The sequence below is a fragment of the Contarinia nasturtii genome, unplaced genomic scaffold (assembly GCF_009176525.2).
Source record: "Contarinia nasturtii isolate CC-2019 unplaced genomic scaffold, AAFC_CNas_1.1 Cnas_scaffold_810, whole genome shotgun sequence".
In the NCBI taxonomy this organism is placed as follows: Eukaryota; Metazoa; Arthropoda; class Insecta; order Diptera; family Cecidomyiidae; genus Contarinia; species Contarinia nasturtii.
In genome coordinates this window covers 1261495-1287595 of record NW_022198157.1, presented here as the reverse complement: position 1 = coordinate 1287595, position 26101 = coordinate 1261495, and the positions used below count along the sequence as shown (strand labels likewise).

Sequence of the window (26101 nt, the reverse complement as noted above, 5' to 3'; positions counted from 1 at the left end):
GTGCAATCGTTCTTAACAAAATGTCGTACGAAGATCGAAATTAAATGCTTATATTTCATCTTTTTAGTTCGTGTGATTGTATATGAATTGAAAAATACGAAGGCTCGCTCTTGCATACGTACAGGCGTATGACGGCACAAATGTGTAACATGGCATATATTATTGATGTATCTCTATAATATAGTCTAATCAGCAAGATGGATAGAGTGCGTTACTCTCGCTAGTCATCTCACTTGTTTTCTGTTATGCTTCGTGTTTCTTTTTCATTTTGCCGGCCGCACATTATTTAGTCAATGCAGAATGTAAACAATATGCGTGTATTTCGCATTCGTACATCCATCTTAAATACATAGTTCTCTGGTGGATATGTGTGAGCACATATTTTTTTTCTTAACAGAGTATTCCAGAACCTTCTGCGAATTTCACAAATGTTAAATCATATTGCCTGTCTGCGACGCAGTTTGATTTTGAACATTACTCTCTATCTCAAAACAGTTTGAACGTTCGAAGAGTTAGGACGCGATTTTGATCGAAACAAAAGAGAAGTTAATTTTTGAAGATTAATCAAAAGTGAAAAAAATGAATCGAATCATCGATGCTGAAGGATACACTAATGTCTATGTGGATGGTTCTTGGTTGAGCGCTGGTTCGCCTGGTTCTGCGGCTGGCTATGGCATTTTTTGGGGCCCAAGTGATCCAAAGTAAATAATTCTTGCCTTTTTAATAATTTTTACAATAAAAATCTTGTGCAATGCATCTCAAAGTGATACAAGCAGTTGAACCCAACAATGCAGTTGAATTTAGTGATAAAGGCGATGAAGAGTTCATTTAATTAAGCGATAAAACTAATCTGTATTGCTTTAATGTTTATTTATATAAATAGTGATTATTGCGTAGTGTTTTTTCATACTACGTATTTTTTGAGTTGATTTTTTATTTTAAATATTTTGTATGTTCGTGAATGAATATAAACACAAGTTTAATTATATTTTCAATAGCAATCGAAAAGGGCAATCGCCAAGCAATGCAACGAACAATGTTGCTGAAATTCAAGCTGCTACAATTGCCATCAAACAAGCGGGACAATTGGGCATTCGAAAATTGCGCGTTAATACGGATTCAGAAGTGCTATACATGGCGGCCACACAATACATTCCGAAGTGGAAACAAAATAATTGGATGAGCCTGTACAACATCTATTCACCGATTAAAAATCGTCGCAATTTCGAAGATTTGGACATCGCGATGCGTTCGTATCCGCAAATGGATATCAAATTCAGGCATATACCAGGACATTCTGGAAATCAATATCATAACGCCGCTGATCGTCTGGCCAGAGCCGGTGCTGAATTGCACCAGTATTAATCAGTTCATAATGTGTTTGATTCTACTGAAAAAATACATCTCATTCAAACGGCCATTTTTCTCCTGTCATAAAATTTTAGATTTCGCTTTCGTTCCATAAAGTAATATAATGATGTTATAAATTCAAAAAACGCACCATATAGCACTGCGAACATAACAAATAATATAGCATTGTGTCACACCTTTCATAAAATAAAATTCATTAAGACGCGCTCATAATTACAGTAGTAGCGTTGGTATGGATGCAAAAAAAAAATCATATATTTTATTATCTGAAATAAAAATTCATTCTACTCCAAATAAATGTTAATAAAATATAAAAATTATTCTTTTTATTCCGAGTATTTTATTGCAATTAATAAGGTGAGTAATTTAATATCTTCATATAAAAAGTAACTGCGCAATTCAATGAAAAAACCTTTGAAATGCAGGATTTTCAAACTTATCAAATGCTTTACTATTAATTTTGTTAGTTTAAAAAAAAAAAAAAACAATAATTTGAAAATTTCTTGTTTTCATATAATATTTTCTTTTTGAAAGCATTTGCATAGGTATAGCCTATAGTCGATTTGAAGTTTCGAATTGCTCCTGTATTTTCTTTGGCTTTGAATATAAATCATTTGATAAAAAGATAAACGTCACGTATCTGATAAAAAATTGCCATATATAGGATTAGAACTCACGCTTCATCAAACGGTGGCGCCTTAAACATGGGTAACGTGGCCGAGTGGTCTAAGGCGCTGGTTTTAGGCACCAGTCTCCTCGGAGGCGCGAGTTCGAATCTCGCCGTTGCCAATATTTTTTTTTTGCTAAACAAGAGATTTATTTTTTCTATATATCTATAACAGATTTTAGATATTCAATTGGAAAAGTTTATATAATATTGATAAACTATTATTATTATAGATTTGAACGAATATACATAGTTTTTTAAAAGATTCATTTTGTAGTAACTGTTCTGCTTAAAATTCGTTTTGATAATAATTATTATCATTTAATTTTTTTTAAATATCTTAACTGAACAAAGATAATGGTGTTTTTAATTGGCTCATTAAGAGGATCGGTTAAATAAATAAATAATAATAATGTCCATATATATTTGACCCCATTCAAAATTCCAATGCAAATAATTGTTGAAAATAATGGAATAGAAGAAATTGATTGTGATGAAGGATTTAAATTTTTTTATCGCAAATGTTGCTTGCCGTAATTGTTGTTATTCAAAACACTTGTTCATACCTAAAACACAGGCTAGCTAATTTGGAGACGTAAACAGAACTTAAATTTCTCTATATAAAATATACCAATTGAATTTTCAAATAGAAAAATTGTTCATTTCAAAGGAATATATCAAAATTATGTATCTTCTTATAAGTAACAAACATTTCAATTCAATTGGCTTCTCAATGTTTTCGCACAACAACTTATTCCTTCTTTTCCTTTCGTTTCTCTTTTTTCGTTTTCTTCTGCTTCCTCATGAAGATCTTCAGTTGTACGTAAACAATCGGGACGTAAACAATTATCGAACATTTTGTAAGTTTGCTTTACAGCCTCTTCTACATCTTCTCGGCGATATATACGATCTTCGACATTCTCTGCAGCGTCATATTCCTTACGCTCTTTTTCCAACACCACTTCCAAGTGCACTTACATTAGTAAGCTGCGTAAAAATGTAGAATTTGCCAAAAAATCATCGTAAAATAAGAAGTGAAATCGAAGATGTGTTTAATTAAAATAATACCAAAAATATTTAACGCTTTTCAAAAAAAATGTTCAAATTTAATTATTTACTCGACTTCGTTGAAGTTGGGAGTTATTGACAACTCACTGCTTTTTAATAATTTTTTATCGAATCGTATCGAATATATAATAGCTGTGACATTTAATTTGAATATTCTCAATGTCTGCATCCTTTACTTACTTTATTACGTAAATATATTTGCGTTGGTAATGATGCTTATTAGATATTTACTTAAAATGTGTTCAAATTCAAAACTATAAAAAATACAATAAAAAACCGTGTTGAATGGCGTTAAAATGGTGGATTGAGTAAGTGGGACGGAAACATATTTGGAAAATTCAATCATGTAATTCAAAAATAAATTTCCAATACAGGTGATCTATTTTAAGCGTTGAAAGTTTTTTAATGCCGTCTGTTGAATTTGCGTCATTGTACACATGTACACGAAAAAACCGTAAATTTCGAGAAATTTCTATTCTATTTAAGTCCATTCATTCGTGTCCATTCTCTATTTTATCCACCTACGATTGTCGTCATTGACTGATATTCGAATGGGGCTTAATTGGAACGACTGTGTCGACCACTGAAATAAAAGGACATGTTACATTCAATTTACGTTCATTCATTCAGAAGATTTTGGAAATAAAAGAAGAACAGCGAACAAGTCAAAAAGTCGGAAGTGTTTCTACTGAGACATTCTTGATAGTGATATTGTGACATATACGAGTATTAAAACAAAATTTGTGATATAAAATATTCTTTGCAAAGCCATGGAAGAAATTAAAATCGAATTTGGCGACGATGTTAAGAAAGCATTGTTCACAGTGGTTGAAGATCTGTTGCAAACGAATACATTTAAAGTTCGAATTGAACATGGTTCGGCAAAAGGTATTGTGAACTTGGTTTGTTTGTTTTTTTCAATGAATAAAATCCACTCAAAGTACAAATTGTCATAGGTGACAATTTTATTGGGATCGTTTATCGCATCATTTTCTGTACTGCAGATGAAAAACACACGTCGAAATTGTTTCTCAAAGTGGCACCACGAGACGACATCAAACGCATTCAATATCAGGCACGATTGTGTTTCCTCAGAGAGATTTACGTTTATGAAAAGGTATTGCTTTTGTTTCACATTTAACAACGAAAAAGTGAATGAATTTATTCAGGCAAAACTAAAAATAAACATTTTTTTTTTAAATCTATATACAGATTTTGCCGTATTTCCGAATTTTCCAAGAAGCAAGAGATGTACCCGTCGACGAAGAGGGTTTCCATGAATATTCCCAATGTTATAAATCCATCGACGCGGAGTCATCCGAGTGCCTATTTCTTCAGGATTTGACAAATAACAACTTTTCAATGATAAACAAAGACGAATTGACCGTCGAACATATTTTGTTGGTGATGAAAGCACTGGGAAAATTCCACGCAGTCTCGTTTGCAATGAAGGATCAAAAACCTCACCACTTTAGAAAGAATGTCGTTAAAAACCTTGGTGAGCACTTCTATAGGCATGGTCACAATTTGGATTTGGCACGAATGATCAACGGTGCCGCAATGAATGTTATTAATTCCATCACCGATGATGACGACGATGACTTATTGGAAGCAGTTTTAAAATTGTACGAGCGTGAACAATACGATATGATGGTGAATTGTGTCGATGGAAATGAAGCTGAACCGTATTCGGTTGTCATACACGGTGATTTATGGTCTAAGAATACACTTTTTCAATGCAATGATGAAAATGTTCCGGAAAAAGTGTGTTTCATCGATTGGCAAATGTGTCGTTATGCGTCCCCTGTCCTTGACATTTTGTATTTCATATTTTTGAATACAACACGAGAACTTCGCGGTCGAAACTATAACATTTACCTCAAAACGTATTACCAGAGCCTTTCGAGACATTTGATAAGGTAAATACAATTTTTCGATGTGATAAGCACGTGTGAGAAAATTAATGAACAACACTTTTTCAGACTTGGTTCCGATCCGGTCGATGTATTTCCATTCAGTGCACTACACGAGCAACTACAAAAGTTTGGAAAATTTGCCTTGATACAAACTTCATTTTTACTTCCCATTTTAATGGCAGAAGCTGATTTACAGTCGGACAATAATAATGGGTCAACAGAACTATCCGATGATACGAAAAATGTATTAAGAGACATCGCATTAGATATTTATAAGCTTGGATATATTTGAAACAATCATAATTTATATTTTATAAGTTACACGGCATATCATGCTATTTCGGTGAAATCAGTGGTTTGGAATTATTTACTTGATTTAGCCGTACAACAATAGTGTACTTTATCATATCGTTTGAATTTATGTTGGTTAAAAATATAATTTGCCTTTTCTTACATTAACGCAACATTTATTATGTATTTATATATAAAATATCCGAACATGTCATATTTCGAAATAATTAAATCAAGTATAAATGTAATAAGAAACGATTTTTTTATAATAACTGTTAAAAATCACAAGTATAAGGAATGAAATAAATGAATTTAATAGCCCTCAAACCATAGGCTAAGGAAATAACTGATACAATTACTCATCTTAACGATTATCAAATTTTCTATATATTATGACATAATTCTGCAAAGGTCAGTGATATAGATTAGATACACTGTCTACAATCTTTTAGATTAAGTCAACTTATTTCACAATCTATTGAAATTTTGTTAATAGGCGCCAAATTCCATAAATATATTAAAGAGATAGCGAAGTCTTTGATGTCTGACTCATCCAACCTATTTCACTTTTTCAATCTAACCCATATTGTCTATAAAGCTATACTATATAAACGAAATCACAGGAAATTTGATTCAATTCACCCTGCAAATGGTCGCAGTTTGTTCAGAGAGTGAGAATACAACATTTGAAAAATAAGTCCGGTTCAATAAATTGATTTATCAATGGCATCATTAAGTGAATGGAAATTCGATTTTTTTTCATTTTTGAATTGTGTTTGTGCATTAGTATATTTATTGAAAAGCATTTACAACTCAATGGAAGAGCCATTTATTGGTGTCAACGGTGATATTCATTCCAATAAGGATTACGATACTATGGATACAAATCTTTCTGCGTCAAGTGGTGAGAAGTGGAAAAATATGCGAAGCAAACTGACACCAATGCTCGATTTGGAACATTTAAAGGGACTGATATCCACAGTGGTTGAATATGGATTAAAATTACAAAATTATCTGGACAAACTGGCTGAGCAGGCTGAGAAGTTAAAAGTGTATAAAATTCAAACAAGTTCATCGAAAAATGTCATTGTTTCAATTAGCTTTGCGATTGATATAAATTGTGCCGAGATTCCATATGATGAATCTCAAGAAATTAACTGTGAAGCGGCGAAACAGTCGTTTTTCAATATACCTCTTACCTTTGTACAACACAAACTTACGGACTATTTGCGAATGAAAACCATTTTTGACGAAGAGCGTGGAGAAACTTATGTTGTCGGTTCTTGAAGGTAATATGGAAGATCGTGAAAAAATTGTTATTCGCAAAGATTTCTTCTCATCACTACTTCAGTTGAGAGGTTCATGAACTGTTCAGTCAGATGACCTTTAAGTGATTGGGACTTAATTTTTGGAAATTCGATTCTATGAAATCGAATCCCACAGAAATTAGCGAAAGTAACCAAAAAAAAAAACTACTGAAAAGGAGCTGAAGTATTCATTTGTTAGTCAGGGACGCCACTCTTTTTGACAACCCAAAGCAATTTGACTTGAATCGACTCAACGAATAGAACAACAATTGTAGTGGACATAAAATTGTTGAAAACGCAAAAATTCCACCTTTTACGCGTTTTAAATACGAAAGAAGAGAGATATCTGTCAATAAATCACAAAAACAATGAATTTTTTTAAAATTTGAATCTTTCCGCTGAAAACTTTATTTTTCTCAATTGCAAATGACATTTTTCGGTTGTTCAGTTTTTCAAGATATTAGAGTGTTTTCTAGTTCATTAATGAAAAAGTGGGAAAATATTTGAAATTTGGGTGGTAAATAGAATAGAATATGGTGTCCTTTAAAATGGTTGTTTAGTTATTATTCATCCCAAACGTCGGGCGAGGCCAAACGTCGAATCTCGATTAAGCTCAAATTGGTGTCGCCATTTTTGGTTGCCCATTTGGTGGGCAAAAAAATATTGTCAGTTGCATAAATCAGTACTTTTCGTGCTCCGGCCAACTTGGTGCGTTCTTCATTAAACATTTTCAAATTCATAGCTCCATCGTTGCCAATTCTTGAATACACTTAAATTTTGTTTAACTTCAACGAACGATGAACGAATGGCAAAATGAAATCGACGCTTTTATTATTTCCAAAGTATTTTGAAATGTAAAGACGTTGAAGTTTCACAAGACCGTTTGCCAGCAGCTCCATATCAGCGACATTCGATCCATCCGATAAGCATATCTTTAGTTCTGTCAGACTGGTTAATTGAGGTAAATTATAAATGTTATCAAACCTTCCAATGTCTAATGACCAAATCCCTTTGAGCAAAACCAAAAAAGCCAGCATCTTCACTACCATCTCGACCGACTGGATGGGATAACTTTTGCTTTTTTTGTGGACGATCCATGACAAGTGACTTTTATTAACTAAGTAGAATAGAACAAGAAATTGAAAAATTTTCCATCCATTTTATTCTATCCGGCAATTAATACATAATTCATCAATTATAATTTAGATGTACAATTGATGTCTATTATAGCTAAAATGAGTTAAATAACTATATCTTTTCTTCGCTTGAAATTGTAATTTGTAATACTTACCGATGACCGATCAATCAAAATTCACGTTGTTTCAACAAATTTACTGTAGTAATAGCAAGTTCCAAGAAGATTCAAGTAAATTTTGTAATTTTTTGCTATAAAAAAACTGTAATTTATGTAGAATATTCTGAACTTTTTCGCTACATAAAAAATGGTGTCGAAAAAGAAATGAGCAAACTTGTATGACGTGTTTCTCCTTTGAATGTTCGCAAGTAAGAGAACGTCGCCTCGTTTTCATGTAAATGATCTAGGGTTGTGGTTGTACATTACACAGCTTTGTGCAAGTGAGATCAACGGTGTGTTTCATACCAGCATATTGGTGGCGTCTCTTTCTTTTTAATGCACTTTGATCTAATTTCATAAAGACGAAGGATTCTATAGACATTCGTATACAATACATTTGTATATGCAAAAACACTGTATACACATGACTGTGGAAAATATGCAAAAACCGTTTACCAATACATGCGCGCACTACTAAGCTTCATCTCTGTGATAAGTATTGTGCTGCCAAACACACAACAGCTACTCTGCTTCGATTGTGTAGTGATGTATATATACAATCGCATTGTGCATTTGTGCATTGTGTTGTTCAGTTTCTATAAAAAATATTATTGTGAATGACCTGCTAACGCATCGAAAATTAAATTTAAATAAAAATGTGATCAAAGTCATCAAGCGCTCAATGTTCATATATGCAAATAAACAATAATGAAATTGAGCAAGGTACAAATTATTATATTGAATTTATTATGGAAGCATTTCCAATTCTTTCCTCGCTAGCTAGCGGCTAGACTCATTTAGTTCAGTTCAATTTTTGATTTTAGTACTGATTAAAGTAAATCTACTGTACTTCTGCAAACAAATATATGCAATATGTGGCAACAAATCGATCCATAAATAAAAAAGTAATTTAAACAATTCACTGGGTATTTTAGCGGACAAAATCAACATCAGATATTGTGAGAAAAAAGATGCACTTTCAGCCCTTTTCATATATAATTTTTTTTTTCTATAAATATTGTAGGCAATTTTACATTTGTTCAAATTTCTTTACATTTTTTTTGTTGAAAATTCTTCACAATAATCACGATAAATTAATTTGATTGCACAGTTTCTATTTAGCTTAAATCTAATATATATTGCTATAATACAACTCTTTTAGAATATATTTTGCTTGCCTCTTGGCACTTAAATTTCATTTACTAGCTAAATGTATGGAAGCGTATATTACACTGGAAATGCTTAAATTTTGGTTAGAATATGATTCAAATTCAAAATCTGCGGTAAATCGATCTCTTCAAGGTGTGTCTCATCGTATTTATATGTCACATTTAGTGGGTGAAAATACGCTTCAACCATGGTGAATGTGTCGGTCGGGGTCTGAAAATTAAAATCGTTTAGTAATTTCGTTTAAATTCTTGGGTAAATTTAATTCATTCATGTCAAAGAAACCATTACCTTGATCGGTCGCTCATTTAAGGCAGTCGTCAACTTTTCGGTGAAGGCCGGACTGGGCCGGACGAATCGGCTCCTCGCAATCATCTAGCGTATACGACTTCAAAATCTGGAACAAAAACATAATAAGTCGATGTATATAAATGTATTAGTTTTTTCAAATGGATATTGTGTTTGGATCGTGTGAGATTATTAGCAATACATATAGATATATTATTGTTATTGTTTATGCACAATGTTCCAAGATTTTTTTAATGATATTTCATTTGCTTTTTTATCATTTCATTCTTCCTTCGGTTGTTTTATTTTTGTATTTAAACTTAAATGGGTTGACAAATATTCAAAAATTTAACCAGAATGAATCAATATTTTGGGTATTTTTGATGGTTTGCGTGGGAACAACGGTGTAAGCAATTGTGACTACATGTGAGCTTCCTCTTGATGATCTTTCTTTTCGATTTCGTCCAATTTTTTTTTGTTTAATGAAGTAAATATCTTCTTTCAAATTAGTTTTATAGAAATATATTTTAATTTTTGGTTTTTGCAAGAATGTGCCGTGGTAAACATTTATGTCATCTGAAAAATTAAATTCGCATTACGAAATGTATTTTCATATTTATATTTGTTCAGAGGCAAAAACTATTGAAAATTGAAAACAAAATATTACAAATCAAACATAAACAGAAGAGAGTATTTGCAATAAATAGGTGACTTGAATAAACATAATTAACGATTATCCAAGCACAAAAAGCCATTTACTTTGGATTATTTATTTTGTTGATGTTTATTAAAAATTTGATTTTGTGTGTTGGATTTGGATATTTAAACTGTTTTAAAATTTCGAATAGATATAGTATTGAATTCATTTGACTTTTGATTTTCTTGGAGCATCGTTCACTCACAAACGTACCCTCTCGTATATCTTGTTTTCGAAGCGAAATTGATTGGAAAAATATGTCTGGTGTCATCATTGAAGCACATTATTACTGCAACGGTGTCAATCATCCTGTGGAATCTACTAGACGGTACAGGTTATACAATCATCCCTCTACTGATCCGCTTGCAGCATGTCCTACATGTGGAAAAGTGAACGTTCCATATGAACAGGTAAATTGTCAAGTAATATTTTGAAAAACCAAATATTTGATTTTCTGCAAAATGTCGACCAAATTTTTTTTGAAATATTGTAAGTTTGGATTCTTTCAATCCGATCACAAAAGGATTAATTTTATTCAATCAAAACTCAATATGAATAGTTTTGTATGCCTTTTAAACCTTTCTATTTCAGAAGAGGATATCATATTAATATTATACATTGGTTTCCCGACGAAATGGAGTTGAATATTGTTTTCTTTGTAATGAAGTAAATAAAGCACAATTCCATCGGCACAGTGCCGGAGAAATACTATGCATTTTATTCTTTTTTAAATTAGTTTTACAGACTGTAGTTTTGAATCTGAAAAAATGAATTACTTGCATTTCTATCATTATGTTTGTTTAGACACAAAAACTTTTGACAGAATACAAAGTCTGACATAAACAGAAGAGGTAACAGTTTTTTGTGACTTAAATAAACATATTTATTGATAACGCAAGCGAAAAAGCGCAAATAAATGTTTATTAACAGTTTTGTTTTGTCTGTTCGATTTGATATTGAAACTGTTTTAAAATGGATGGATATAGATTTTGTGTTCATTTCATTTTGATTTGATTTCCTTGGAGCACCGTCCACACACAAGCGTACTCATATCTTTTTTCGAAGCGAAATCGATTGGAAAAATATGGCTGATCGCAATATTGAAGCATATTACTATTGCTTGGGTATGTTCCATCCACCGACCCATAGCAGAAGTTACCGTATCACTGTGAATATATCCAGTGACCTGTTAAGGATGTGTCCAGTCTGTCGAGTTTACAGTTATCCCAGTCGAACTTTCGAGGTAAGTTATGGTAATTTTGGCGATCAAAACAAAAAACATTTTTGACAATATTTCACAAAATCGTTCATGAAAATCTTGCAAAATTTGGTTGTTTATATTTAACATCTGAAAATCTCCGTATGAATCATTATTAATGCTTTTTAAAAATTTCCATTTCAGAGGCTATAAAACGCAAAAGTGTACTTTGCTTTTGAAATTACTTGCGGAATGAAACCAACCAGCCAATATTCAAAAATTGATTCATTCTATGCATTAAATAAAGCATAATTCTATTGGCAAACTGCCATCTAAATTTGTTGCATTTTTTTTCTTCATTCCATGTGCATTAGTAAATCAAGCGTTTATTTTCAGTGGCCCTGAATTTCATTTAATCATACAAAATTGGTGTGTTTACAGACTAGTCGCCACTTATAAATATTTGGTTGGATGTCAAATTATTAAGTGCGAATAATTACAATATATTTAATATTACACATTGTGTATATCGAACATAATCAATTCTCAAAATGAAATAATACGATTGCCTTGCTTACAATAATCAAAATAGTAAGTGCCATCTCAAATATACGATAACGACGGTATAAACATGATTAATAAATATGCAAGAGTTTCAAATTGTCCTTTATCTTGGATGAATCATTATTTTAATTGTTTTTTCTCGCTCTTTTGCTTTTACTATTAAAATCGACTTGAAATTACAATATAAATATTCGAATATAAAATATAAATATTGTTTTGAATTTCAACTCATCTCATTTTCAATATATTTGGAGCAACGATTTTGTCAAAATTTAGAATATGCCTCAAAAAGTGGACGAAATAATAGCATATTACAAATGCAACAATCCTCAACATTTGCACGGAAGAGATTATTTTATAATTACATATCCATCTCATGGACAATTCGCTTATAGTGGAAAATGTCCGTATTGCGGCAATTATGTGAACCGGCCATATCGTACGGTAGGTCAGATTTAAATGTACATTGATAAATGTACACAGATATGAATGTACATTTAATTTGACAAACATTTAACGGATGAGTTATTTTTGATAATTTATTTCATTGCATTCTATTTCAGGAATTTATCTACAAAAAAGTCAATGATTGACAAAGACAATCTCTCTTTTAAACCACTGGAACGTGAACTTATAATTAAACATTCATATTGTTTTAGTTAAAGAATTAAATAAAGTATTCTTCTCCAAAAACAATTGCTCAATTTTGAATACTTTTTTAAGTAACCAAAATAAAGAGAAACTTTTCATTTTTGTTATGAAACATTTTACATGCCAATTGGATATATAATTTGAACATATTTTTAGAAAATCGATATATTTTTTAAGCTTAAGAACACTGGAAGTTCAAATGGATAAAATAAGTTCAAGTACGTCAAAGAGTAATTATAGTGTGACCGGTAGAATAAAGTGCGTTGTTGGATAGAAAGTGCGTCCATTCAGTTTATTGATTCGAGTGTGAAAACAGTTTCTTATCAAAAAGCGTAAATTTCCAAAATACTTCTGCTTTCTTCATACAAACGTTGTAATAAATAGCATACAATGATTTTTGGATAGGATAGATTCGTAAGATCTCCGCAAGATCCGGATCCAAGCGTGCGTGCGCTGCCGCATGATGCATACATATATAATACGCACGCAAATTCATTCTTCTTATTTCGCCTACTTTGACTCGCATGCCATAGCAATACGAAATAACGAATGTATGTATCATGCGGCTACGTAGGCACGCTTGGATCCGGATCTTGCGGAGATCTTACGAATCTATCCTATCTAAAAATCATTCTATGATAAATAGTGCTTAAAAAATGTACGGAGGCTTAATGGATGTACTGAACGATGTAATTCGGGACGCTTTGTTCGAGGTTGTGGGCGATTTGTTGAGAACCGACAATTTTCGAGTTCGCATTGAGCCTGGATCAAAAAATGGGAATCGTAATCCAAAAATGATGTATTTTTATCGGGTAAAAGCAATTAAATTAATTTAAAGGTAATTAAACTTTAATTATTTTTCAAAAAAAAATGCAAGGTGATAATTTCATAGGAGTTGTTTATCGAATCCTCTTCAGTTCGGCAGACGAAAAACAATGTTCGAAATTATTTCAAAAAATTGCGCCTGAAAATGAGGAGCAGAGAAAAAATGTGCATGCACAAAAGTGTTTTCAGCGGGAAATATACGTGTATAATGAGGTAATTGCTTGTAAAATTCAATTTTTACATCAAATGAATCTGCTTAAAACTGAAAATATTGATCAAAGGTTCTACCGTATTTCCGTGAGTTTCAAGTGTCACGAAACATAATCGTTAGCACCGATGGATTTTTCGAATACACTCAGTGCTATAAATCACTTGATGACGCGCCATTCGAGTGTTTGTTTCTTCAAGATGTGTCGGAAAAAGGTTACGAAATGATAAACAAAGACGATTTGACTGTTGAACATGTTCTTTTGGTGATAAAAGCACTTGGCGAATTCCACGCAGTTTCGCTTGCATTGAAAGATCAACAACCCGATAAATTTCGGCACATTGTCAACGGACTGCGTGAGCAACATTTCAAAAATGGTTATAATCCAGACTTGGAATTATTTTGTAATAATGGTGCCATGACCATAGTCAATGCCATCACTGATGATAGTGACGTTCACCTTTTGGAAGCGTTGCTTAAGTTGTACGAACAAAATCAGTTTGACACTCTGTTGAATTGTGTTGACGGAAATGAGGCTGAACCATATTCAGTGATAATACATGGTGATATTTGGTCAAACAATGCGATGTTCAAGTTAAACAACAAAAAACAACCCCGGAAAACATGTCTTATCGATTGTCACGCTATGCGTCACTAGCTTTGGATATCGTTTACTACATTTTCATTAGTACAAAGCGAGAGCTCCGAGGTCACAACTATAACACTTAGGCATACCATGAAAGTTTGACGAATCATTTGATAAGGTAAAATTTTTTCCATACAGTGCATTACAAGATCAGCTGCGAAAGTTTGGAAAATTTGGCTTGGCAAATGCTTCAATCTTATTGCCTATCATGGCAATGGAGGTTGATTTATCTACAAATGGGCCAAACAATGGTAGAAAACGAAAAAACAGAGAAACATGCCACCAAATTATCCGACGCATTTAATGAAAGTATAAGGGATATCGTGGCTGACATGTATCGATTGGGATATATTTAAATTTACTTTGTTTTTTTTTTAACATTCATTCCATTGAGTATAATAAAACTGGAACCCACAAAACACCCACATATTTCATATACTACCATGGTATGCATAGAGTGTATTTATTTCATTTTTGTTTATTGTCGTACGTATAAAAAGTCATATTTACTCTTGAATTAATAAAGTGCGTCAGTGTAAGGGAAAAAATCGACTAATTTTTGCTTAATAAATAGGAAAGCCTTAACTGATGATCCATTTTCATAAGCCAAGTTCAATAGTCATTATTTACATAATTTTTAGATTTATATAATATTTGATTTTATTTGAAATAAAATATACACATAAAGTCATTTTATACTGATTGGTATCTTTCACGATTGAAACTAAAACAATATAAATCTTCAGTGTGTTTTTTGATGTCCGAAAGCAGTTTGTCACAATCGTTTCGACCGATTATGATATTTTCTCCGAGTTTTACTTATAACGCTGCTGATAGATATGATCTATCCCTCTCCAATGAATTTCGTTTTCATTTCTTTTAGTTGTATGGTGCAGCGGGCCTGCACACCTACATACCATCAAAAGCTGTTGGAAACTGGTTTAATATCTTTATCGATCGTCACATACATATTCAAAGATTTATTCAACAGAGAGGCTATTTTACTCTATCTTAAACATAATAGTTAGTCTTTTGCTGTTACTTACCGTAGCAACAACATTTAAAATATACAAAGTCCAAGTACTTTCGCAATTTGGAAAAGTGACATGTTTTACCAACAAGCTCATATCAGCCATTGGTTATTGATTGTTATCATAATCGCACTGTTTAATGTAAGAAACTTTTTAGAAGAGAATGATATTTTTACGTATACAAAAAAATATTGAACCATAACTTAGTTTGCAGCGTCTGCTGAGAAGCCGTTATTTGCACCAAGAGTTCGTCTGTCCGATGGAAATTCGATTCCTGTATTGGGTCTCGGCACTAGCTGGGTAAAATTCTTTAATTAAATTGTGATGCTTTGTTGTGCTAAACATATTGATTGTGTATAGGCAAAACAGCCAGAAGGTGAACAGGCGATAAAAGATGCAATTGACATTGGATATCGTCACATTGATACTGCGTATGTGTATGGGAATGAAAAGGAAGTTGGAAATGCAATCCGAACAAAAATCGCTGAAGGTGTAATTAAACGTGAAGATATTTTTGTCACAACAAAGGTACATTAGATTACATAATAATGTAGCATTGATTGACATGAAGTTACTTTGAAATCGCTAATGATCAATAATTTCCTTTATTTTAGTTGTGGAACACGTTTCACGAACCGGATAGTGTTGCAAAAGCATTTCAAAAATCTTTGGATAATTTGAATATTACCTATGTTGATTTATATCTTATGCATAGTCCAGTTTCCTATCAGCGAATTAGCCAAGCAACCAATATGACAACTCAAGACTTTGATAACATTATTTTATTTCCACAAGATGCAAATGGTAAATCGTTGTGTACAGATATTGATTACTTGGGCACTTGGAAAGCGATGGAAGAGCTTGTTAAAACGGGCAAAGTACGTAGTTTAGGCGTTTCGAATTTCAACAGTCAGCAATTGGATCGTGTTATTACGGCGGCTAAAATTAAACCAGTAGTAAATGAAATTGAGTGTCATCCGAATTTTAATCAGAAAAAATTCATCGCATTTGCAAAAGCTAGAAACGTTACGATCATTGGTTATTCTCCGTTAGGTATTAATATTCTCTTTCTTTCTCTTTCTTTCTCTTTATCTCTCTCTCTCTCTCTCTTTCAAACGATTCTAAAATTTTACTCACCGCTAGGTAGACCATATGCCAATGGAGATCGACCAATTGCATTGAAAAATGCACAAGTTCAGGCATTGGCTGCTAAGTATAAGAAAAATCCAGGACAAATTTTACTGCGGTATTCATATCAGAATGGTGTCGTTGTCATCCCAAAATCAACGAATAAAGAACGAATTCGGGGAAATATTGATATTTTCGATTTTAACTTGAACGATGAAGACATGGAATTTATGGACAGTCTCAATGGTAATTCACGTTTTACAACTATATTGGACCGAGACGGAGACAACAAATACTATCCGTTTAACATTGAATTTTAAAGAAAAATCACAAACACAATCCAATGAGAAAATTGAGTGTATTTCGCAACTTTTTAAAAAATCAGCGGGTTTGAAGCTTATTTCACAATAATACGCAAATTGACAATAAACTCTGCTGAAAACTTTCTACACAAATTTGGTGTTCAATTACTTTGTTTATTCTCAAAATTCACATTTAAAAATTACAGGGCAAATCTCGGTCGCATTCCTAATGAATCATTTGATTTAAAAAATATGAATTCATCAAAATAAACAGTATCTCATATCAACAATCGAGCCAAATGATATCCGAAAAGGAAAAGACAATCAACTAAATTATAAATGTTAGCAAGGATTCAGTTTTTTTTATTGAGCCTGCATATTGAAACTCATATTCATAAATAGAACGCATAAAAAGACAATATTACTAGAGTAATGAAATTTTAACTTAACGAATAGGGAAGTATTGAATCCGTCCTGTAGACCAGCCTATGGTGAGAACAACATCGTCGTGTTTTTCATATTTTTCCTTAAAGCAAATAAACGATGGAAACTCATCGGCATCGTCGCCGCTGATGTTAAAATTGGGTGATATACTCAAAACGTTGCGATTAATCGATGTTGAGAAGACAGAAATCGATGATGTTGTCTTAAACATGACTGCAACAAATCTTCCAGTTTGATCCCAAACAATGCTCTTTGGAAGGCCGCCAATTGTACGTTGGCCGAACTGAACGGGTTTGAAATCGGCAATTGGGAACGATTGCTTTGCAGCAGCAGCGACTATTTGAAAAAAGCAAAAATATAAATAAACAAAAAATGTAAAAATATTTGGAAGTTTTTTTACCTCTATAAATTTGTTCTTCTAAGAAACAAAGGCTGTAGAGAATGGTGTCGGTCGTGGTAATGAAGAGCAAATGATTTGAACATGGTGACCATACAGCGGATTGAATGGCAGCGCCAGTTGGAATAGTCCAACGTTCCGGTGTCCACTTGCTGGTTTGCCATACCCGAAATACACTACCCGCTGTCGATGTAAATAAACGTTGATTGTCTGGCGACCACTTTGCTATGGCACACGGCATGCCAATTCGTTTCAATGGAATATTTCGATTTGTGTCAACATCCCAAATAATGGCATTCGGATCACTTAAACTGACGCTAACTAATAAAGATCCGTTACGGTTCCATTCCAACGAACTAATTGGATGATGGTTAATGCTACATTTGAAGGGAAAATACATGTATTATCAATGTTTATTGATTTTTACAGAAGGTAACTCACCTTGTTAAATGCAAATACTGAGATGTATGCCGTCCTGGTGTGTCCAGCTTCCAAATTATAATACCATTGTTGCAACCAACTGCCAATTCACCAGCACAAAGTGGACGCCATGCGAGACTTGTGATGCACTAAGAAAAAAAAACAACAACAAAAATATATATTAAACAAAACGTTAGCACTGCTGATCTTTGCTACAATTGGCGGACTTCATCATATAAAATTGTGGATTAAATCATAATTTTTGACATTGAGTCATATAGAAGTGGGCCAACTAGATAATATGTAACAGATATGGTATGTTACCTTTTGATAGCCATGTTTCAGTGTTGTTATGGTAACCGTGTCCGACGAGTAAATCTTAATATTATCATCAACCGAGGCGACTGCCAATTTGAAATAATTTGGATGCCATCGAATGCAACGAATCGGACTATTTTGCCAGTCTCTGCAAATAAAAGATAAAAATCGGTTCAAGTCTGCTTTTTTCTATTTTATCCTCTTATGGTGGGTGACTCACCTAGTTTGTACGAATTCACTTAAATTGTTCACATTTTCATTATTTCTATACGGCCAAAAGATTTGATTCAAATGCTTGAGTTTGCAAAGTGCAAAGTTTAGACCGCGAAAAAGATAGTTAATTGGTTGGTCTTGTGTTTGCAATTCAGCTTCACGTAATGCTTCAGTGGGTCCTTCTTCGAAGAAAATACGTGCCAAACGTTTTGGAAGTGGTTCATTTTGTGGTGTTATCAAAATTGCACGATCCAAATTATATCTCGAACCAAATGGAATCGAATGTGTCGAACCAATCAATCCTTCTCGACGAATATAGATGTCTGGATAAGTCGCTAACTAAAGGTAAAAAAAAACAGTTTGGTTAGAAATTGACATTGATTGAAAATAAATGCAATTTCAAACCTTTGTTGTGGACCTGTTAAAGTCATTGTTTATGATTTCTCCTTCGATGAGTGGCAATGTGCATGAAAAATGGTCCATTTTCAATTTAAAAAATTACTAATTTACACCGTAAACTCGAATGATGTGTTGACCGAAAAGTCGTTAGCACACTTTCAAATGTTGTCAATGGTGAAACGTCAAACAGCGTAACAAAGAAGAATTACTGCTTCAGAATCTGCCTGTTTCTAGGTATTAAACTCTTGTTGAAACTTCAACAAATAATTTACTTAAAATTTACAAATTAAAAAAAAAATGAGAAAAAAGATATATCGAATTAAATTGACAATTTTTTCAGTGACGCCTCAACCAAAATCGTATGCTGTTAATGTATGGCGCGTATTGTACGTTGTACATATGTTCGTTGAACTGTCAACGAAAACAAAATGTCAAAACTGCTCCATACAAATTCAGTGAATCTGTCAAAGTAATATGTGAACGTCGTTCATTAGTTAACCAAGTGTTGAATAGAATGCTGTCATTTTTCGTAATTGCAATTGAAATTATTGAGTTTTAGTATCAACCATCGCCGATTGATTGGAGTTGCAAAAAAAGAGGTAAGATAAAATCGAAAAATCGAAATTAACCAAAGAACAAAACCCATTAAATGTGATTCTATCAACAGTATTGCGAATAGTCTAGAACATTTAGTTCATTGATAGTATGTATTCTTTGTTATTTCGACGCCATTGTTATTGCCTTGTTTTGACTTATGGAGAAAGAGAGAGTGAGAAAAAAAATAACACACTCACGGCCAACCATTGAAAATATCAAATACTCATGAATTATTTACTAATTACTTACTGAAATTACATTGAAATTTACCTTTTGCATGAATCTTAAATATCATAGATGATTGAAAGTGATTTTAATGTATTTTGTTCTGTCAAAGCAATCGTATCATCTTTTTTCTGTTCAAAAATTGATTTTTGTTTACTTATTACAGTTCCACGAATTAACCACGTAAACGCCTAAATTTTTTTTGGGAAATTGAATTGATTCAAGATGTCACATCGTTCGCGGCGAGGTGATGACCAAGATAGGTCACACTCATCACACAGATACGAAAAATATGAACATCGTCATCGACGGGACGATTCAAGAGACCGAGACTATTATCATTCAAAGTCAAGTAGTTCACGACGTGATAAATATCGAAGTAGAAGTCGGTCACCGTCGTACAGTTCGAAAAGTTATACAAGACACCATCGCAATAGTCGAAGTCGTTCACCGGTTCACAGTTCAAGGCATTATCGTAGCCGAAGCCGATCGCCCGGATACAGCAATTCAAGGCATCAAGATGATTATCATCGATCTCATCATCGTTCGAGGGACCACAAAGACGACCACAGGGATTTGCGGGAGTCAAAATCTCGTGATTCACGCGAACATTCACAATCAAGATACAATATACATGAAAAATTTGATACAAAAAATTCAATTGATAAACCATACACAAAACACGAAGAGGTTGCATCGAATAATATGATTGATCGAGCAGGATCATCAGCCATATCAAGCCAAACCAATGAAAATGCACACAGTGAACAGCCAAAGACCATAACATACGATCCCAACGATCCGGATGCAGTATTAGAGGAGGAAAAACAACGTATTCAACGTGAAACACTCGAACGTTTACAAAAGCATTTAGAAGCCGAAGGAAAATCATACCCACCGAAAAAACCACAAGCCTCACATCCGATTTTTGCCAATGACGGCTCATTTTTGGAAATGTTTAAAACTATTCAAGGTAATATGCAGCAACAGCAACACTTTCAACAACAGCCGCAATTAATACCACAATCACAGAGTACAAGTGGTATTGCACAACCGACCAAACCAACGGCACCGACCTCATCAACAGCAAATTCAATTAATCGATTCCAACCGATAAATCGAAGACGTGGCGCAAAAATTCTAAAAACAGGCATCGTACAAAAGCAACGTGTCGTCGAAGAAACGGATGAAGCAACCGCCGCATCAAACGATTCATGGAATGCCTATTTAAAAGAAGTGAAACGATACAAAACCGTTACATGCAGCGATGACAACATGACACGTTCACTTGTCAAATGAATTTTGCGCGTGGCATTTTTTTTTTCTTATCTGCATGAATATTTCACAGTGGTTTGATTTGTTCCTTTTTTTGCAGTAATAAACGATTGCATTTGTTTATTTTGAGGCATTTTTCTTATACTATTTTACCACAATTTTACACTGTCTAATTGTAAATGAATTAAAATAAATAATAAATAATGTACAAAATTTCAATAAAAAAACAGTAATATTAAATTCTTATTCCTTTTAGGAACTCAATTTATTTATTATAACAACTAAATTTGAATTTAAAAAAACTGATAAAATTTATTCGCTAGACGAAAAATCATTTATTTCCCATTTGTTTCCATCTTTTTGTAAATTCTCATTGGCCGGTCCCAAAACACATTTTCCCGAACAACTGAATTCACTTTCATTGGTATTTAAATGTGACTCAAACACTTTTTCCAATTTTTGCTTATTTGTATTGATAATTCGATTGCGATGTCGGCTGAATATTTCGGTTGTAATGCCATAATTAAATTCAGCCATACCTTTGTGACCGGCCGCAATTGGCTTATCAATTCCCTGCAATACCGATAATTTCGCCTCGAATATCGCTTGTTCGTCGATTGTTTTCCAATTTTCACGCAGCCAATTGACAGCATTATCAAAGACATCAAGTGTTTCATTGCTTCGTGGATCACGATAGCTATAGAAACAGAATGTTCCGTTCATGTCTAATTTGGCGCCAGCACCATATGCACCGTTTTGTTCACGCACCACCGGCAATAAATATTTTGATGTTAATATTCTCGATAGCACTTGCAACGATGCATACTTGTTACTTGTATACGGAACGGTTAAAATGGCCTTTGAGCAATAGTTTACTGGTAAATTAACAACGTGATGCAATGCAGTAATTGAATCCGCATTTCGGCGTAGTTGTTTCGATTCGATTTCCTTTGGCGCTCTGATGCGATTCGGATCAATGCATGTCTTGATGTCGTTGGTAAATTGATTAAATTCTTTCATTACATCCGCCTTATGCCATTCAGATACATTCAATGCATATTTCATGGTACATTGGCTAAATAATCGCTGCGCTGTTTGTTGGAGTTGGGCTAGAATTTCGTCAGGTTTTTTGTCGGCGCTTAATTTTTTCATGTATTCGATGTGCCGAATTCCATTGAGCTGCGCTTTCAATTGCAGCGCTTCGGTGATTAATGAGGTGGCACCTTGAACTGCATACATATGACCAGTTTGTGCGATATCAGCTGTTAATGATGCAATGTATTCTTCGAGCAACACAGTGAATCGTTGCACATCAATCAATTGGAAATTCAACAAAAGTTCTTTTATCAAATTTAACATGTCGCCGGTGTTTTCATGCAAACAGTATGATCCAAATTGTACACCAACTTCATATTTGTTTACATCCGAAATATTATCGACAAAATTAAGATTGAATGAAATGCCCGATGTTTTTAAATTGATCATTTTATCGAGTTCACGATAGTCATAAGATTTGGTGCCCATTTTTGCAAAGACTTGTGTTAACAATGGCAACAACAGAATTTCCTCGTGTGACAAATGATCCGCATGACAAACGCCACGTGCATAAACAATGCCATTGGTATCGACAAGTGTCAGCTGAGTCGGAATCTTATTCAATTTGACATGCTGAATATTCAATTCTTCAACATCTTTTGATACATCATTCATCGTTAAACATGGCAGCAAATGGGTATTGCTTGGTATCTCTTTTTGTTCTTTGGCCAATTCATTTGTTATTTGGAATAATTGCTCGCGATCCGCTTCGGTGAGTTTTGAAACTTTTTCCGTCAACAATTCATCTTCCGATTTTTTCAATTTATCATCGTAAGTTTCATCTGGGCGCATTTTCACGGTCAAACGATGTTTATTGTCTTTAAAATATTCTTTTACTTTGCGTTGCAGGAATCCATCGTCGGCCAAATCACGTTTCAAATTCTCAAAATGCTTTCCAATATCCAATGCATTGAGAATGTCACTATCATGATTCCACGACGCAGTCAAACCGAATAGCAAATGCAAACCAAAGTTGGAAGTTTGATGTTTAATGCCCAGCTCAATGGAATTTATTATGCTTTGTACATGATCCTTATCAAAACCGTTTTGAATAACCCCGTCAACGGTTTGATCAAACACCTTTTCAACCAAGTCGAAATCTTTTGCGTTAATATTCTGCAGCGCGACTACAAATGTTGTATTTTTAAGTTGTGCATCGAATCCCGTTGAATCGCCAAATGAAGCGCCAGCAATTACATTTGGTTCAATCAATGTTTTGTAGAATGATGAATTGGGTCCCTTCACCAATAACTCACCCAATACGTTTAACAATAGAATTTCATAGGAATCTTTGATGTCGGCCAACACATACCCAATTGCCATTTGGCACTGTCGTTCAATGGGTGCGCCGATTGTATCAAAACGGCAGGTAACCTCTTTTTCTTGTGGCTCCGACCAACGTTCTTGCGGTGCGACTTTACTAAATGATGCATCCAATGGTTCATAACCAGCAAAATATTCTTCGTTCAAGTATTTCAATGACGGTAACACATCAAAATTACCATAGCTGAACACACGAGCGTTACTTGGGTGGTAATGTTTCCGATGAAATTCGATCAAGTTTTCCCAAGTTAATTTCGGAATGTCAACCGGCCAACCACCGGAAATATGACTATATGTTGTGTTTGGCAATAAATTATTCATGATGGCATAGCCCATAATTGCATTATTCGTTGCAAATGCACCTTTCATTTCATTAAATACAACACCCTTGAAGTTGATATCCGATTTAATATCGTTCAGATCACTATTTTCCAAGCGCCATCCTTCTTGCAAAAAATCAATATACCGTAAATTCGGATTGAAGACGGCGTCCAAGTAGATTTTCTGTAGATTACGGAAATCCTTTTCGTTTGTCGTTGAAAATGGATAGAGAGTATAATCTGGTCCGGTCATTGCATTCATAAAAGTGGCCAACGAGCGATTTATCATTTTAAAGAATGGATCACGCACCGGATACCGTTTTGAACCGCACAGTGCTAAATGCTCTAAAATGTGCGGTAATCCAGTCGAATCGTAAATCGGTGTTCGGAAATTTATCGAGAATAAATTGTTATTATCATTTCGATCGACGTGCAAGAATTTGGTGCGCAATTTCTCGTGGGTCAATGAATATGCGGTCATGTTATATTCTGGATAGAATTTTGATTCAACACAATTGAATCCATGGTATGTGGTGCCAATTTTCAATTTTTCTTTTTGCTTTGTGGTTGTTGTTGGAATGGTTTTGCCAGCAGCTACCACGGAATACGATCGAATTTGTACATTTTTGCTCCAGCCTCTTGCTAATACACTGAAATTGGAGGTTATGACGTAATTTATTGAGTTTTTTCAACAGAAAAATATCATTGAGAAATTGAAGTCGTCACTCACCGATTGAAATTACTGCACACGGACAGAAGCTGCATTTTGAAGTGAATTGCAAACTGAACTTTTGCACTTGAAAATCGTTATTGATAAGGAATTTCAACAAAACACAGTCTATTTACTAATGCAGGCCTTTCTTCAATATCGGCATTGATTTGACGTTTGACGATGGTTGTGGTCGATGATGAATTTCTTTTGCGTGACATACAATTGAAAACCTTTCAAAATACAAAGAGAACGATTGCATTTGTACGGTTTGGAAAATTATGCATATTTTCAAAAATGGATCGAAGATTTATGGTGTTATTTTTATTTGTTGGTTAACGACATACAAGGAATTTAATGTTGGAAACTCAATTTGATGAAATTCGATATTTCGTTAAGAAAGAAAACGATTTAATCTCATCAGCTTGCTTGAAATGATTTAAGATATAGGTCATTTCGTGAATTTATTCGATTCATCTGTTGATTGTTTTATTTAAAAAATGGAAATCTCTGCGTATTGTGTTAGTTGATATTAAATTCTTTATTTGTATATTATTCAATTAACAATGGTTTTATATTTACTAATAATGCTTAATTATGTTTTGTGGTGGCGTGTCTGTGATAATGTTCTTACATTAATTTTTTTAAACATTTTTTTTTTGGATGGAAAAGCGTTCGATAATTTATGTATACTCGTTGATTCATAAGTTTTCTTACAAATGGTAAAGTGTAAAATCGGGAATTTCCCAATCAAGAAAAAAAAAATTCCCGATTGTTCAAATTAGCAAAAACTATCTGTAAACCAAAAAACAAATGAGTAATAAATACGTAATTCTAAGAAAATATCAGGTAGTTGTTATTTTAAAATTTAAATATAAAAACCTAAAAGCCACAAATATTGAATTGAATGTAGAACTTTTAGATTTGTATTTTCATGAGGGTATAGATCTAAAAATATTCAGACAACAATTGAATTACGTACATATTTATACATGCCATTTTATGTTGTTTTTTTAATATTTTTGTTTTTTTTTCTCCCGAAAAATTGGATGTATAGTCGAATGTCCGCACATGTGAAAGTCGAAACTTGGGACTAGGTTTAAATAATTGTACCAAAAATGTACTTTATTGTACCGCGATTTATTTTTAATTGTACCTTACTCGTTTGGAGAATATTTGAGGTTCAAATTTCGGGGCACTTCAATTTGCCGGTCAACTAGCCAAAATAAAACTCAAAGTTAATTTTAAAAATTTTATGGCTGATAATAATTGTACCTAAAATGTACCTTCAAAACAACATCATCATAAAGTCATTACTTCGATGGTGTTCTTGTCTGATTAATTTTTTCTTTAATGTGTAGAAATAAAACGACCATTCTAACCGTAATTTTCACTCAAAAATGATATCCTAAACATACATGGGCAGAATGGTTTGAAATTCCTCCTTAAATCGTTCGAGCTTTGCCCTTCCAAGACCTTTTTCCAAGAAAGTAAAGTTATTTTGCTCTTCAATTTTTGTCTGAGATAATTTTTCCGATTTGTTAGGGTTTTTTTATTCCCCCTTAAATTTCGACAGTGTCCATGTATGATCATAGCTAAATATAATACTGTAATAATTAAAATTTGGATTTATTTTTTAAGTGTTTATCATGTTTATTTTAAAAGAGACGCTATCATAGAAAAATACATCTAAATTAACATTAAAACTAAGTTATATTAGAATACATATTGTTTGGTTTGATGAATT

The 26101-nt window shown here is 33.2% G+C and overlaps 7 protein-coding genes and 1 non-coding gene across 8 annotated transcripts; 6 read left to right on the top strand and 2 right to left on the bottom strand.

Annotated features, from left to right (window-relative positions):
- The first annotated feature begins 421 nt into the window (after positions 1-421).
- On the top strand, positions 422-1636 carry LOC116342111 (ribonuclease H1-like). Its single transcript, XM_031769611.1, has 2 exons — positions 422-701; positions 999-1636. Exons 1-2 carry the CDS (start codon positions 580-582, stop codon positions 1363-1365), a joined length of 489 nt encoding a protein of 162 aa, XP_031625471.1. The 5' UTR covers positions 422-579; the 3' UTR covers positions 1366-1636.
- A 442-nt stretch (positions 1637-2078) lies between these two features.
- Trnal-uag lies at positions 2079-2160 on the top strand. Its single transcript has one exon. It is a non-coding gene; the product is annotated as a tRNA-Leu (tRNA).
- A 2222-nt stretch (positions 2161-4382) lies between these two features.
- Positions 4383-5314, top strand: LOC116342201. The gene is made up of 2 exons (XM_031769720.1): positions 4383-5025; positions 5089-5314. Exons 1-2 carry the CDS (start codon positions 4469-4471, stop codon positions 5312-5314), a joined length of 783 nt encoding a protein of 260 aa, XP_031625580.1. The 5' UTR covers positions 4383-4468.
- Positions 5315-13135: 7821 nt separating this feature from the next.
- LOC116342200 lies at positions 13136-14462 on the top strand. The gene is made up of 3 exons (XM_031769718.1): positions 13136-13291; positions 13586-14155; positions 14277-14462. The coding sequence occupies exons 1-3, from the start codon at positions 13136-13138 to the stop codon at positions 14460-14462; spliced, it is 912 nt and encodes a 303-aa protein (XP_031625578.1).
- A 738-nt stretch (positions 14463-15200) lies between these two features.
- Positions 15201-16784, top strand: LOC116341859 (aldo-keto reductase family 1 member B7-like). The gene is made up of 5 exons (XM_031769179.1): positions 15201-15330; positions 15397-15489; positions 15550-15717; positions 15804-16242; positions 16333-16784. Exons 1-5 carry the CDS (start codon positions 15265-15267, stop codon positions 16635-16637), a joined length of 1071 nt encoding a protein of 356 aa, XP_031625039.1. The 5' UTR covers positions 15201-15264; the 3' UTR covers positions 16638-16784.
- Positions 16785-16948: 164 nt separating this feature from the next.
- Positions 16949-19221, bottom strand: LOC116341857 (aladin). The gene is made up of 6 exons (XM_031769176.1): positions 18817-19221; positions 18419-18750; positions 18205-18346; positions 17902-18029; positions 17464-17837; positions 16949-17399 (listed from the first exon to the last, which is right to left on the bottom strand). Exons 1-6 carry the CDS (start codon positions 18892-18894, stop codon positions 17065-17067), a joined length of 1389 nt encoding a protein of 462 aa, XP_031625036.1. The 5' UTR covers positions 18895-19221; the 3' UTR covers positions 16949-17064.
- A 54-nt stretch (positions 19222-19275) lies between these two features.
- LOC116341858 (serine/arginine-rich splicing factor 4) lies at positions 19276-21030 on the top strand. The gene is made up of 2 exons (XM_031769177.1): positions 19276-19409; positions 19799-21030. Exon 2 carries the CDS (start codon positions 19858-19860, stop codon positions 20929-20931), a length of 1074 nt encoding a protein of 357 aa, XP_031625037.1. The 5' UTR covers positions 19276-19409; positions 19799-19857; the 3' UTR covers positions 20932-21030.
- Positions 21031-21142: 112 nt separating this feature from the next.
- On the bottom strand, positions 21143-24523 carry LOC116341856 (presequence protease, mitochondrial). The gene is made up of 2 exons (XM_031769175.1): positions 24376-24523; positions 21143-24295 (listed from the first exon to the last, which is right to left on the bottom strand). The coding sequence occupies exons 1-2, from the start codon at positions 24408-24410 to the stop codon at positions 21220-21222; spliced, it is 3111 nt and encodes a 1036-aa protein (XP_031625035.1). The 5' UTR covers positions 24411-24523; the 3' UTR covers positions 21143-21219.
- Positions 24524-26101: the final 1578 nt, after the last annotated feature.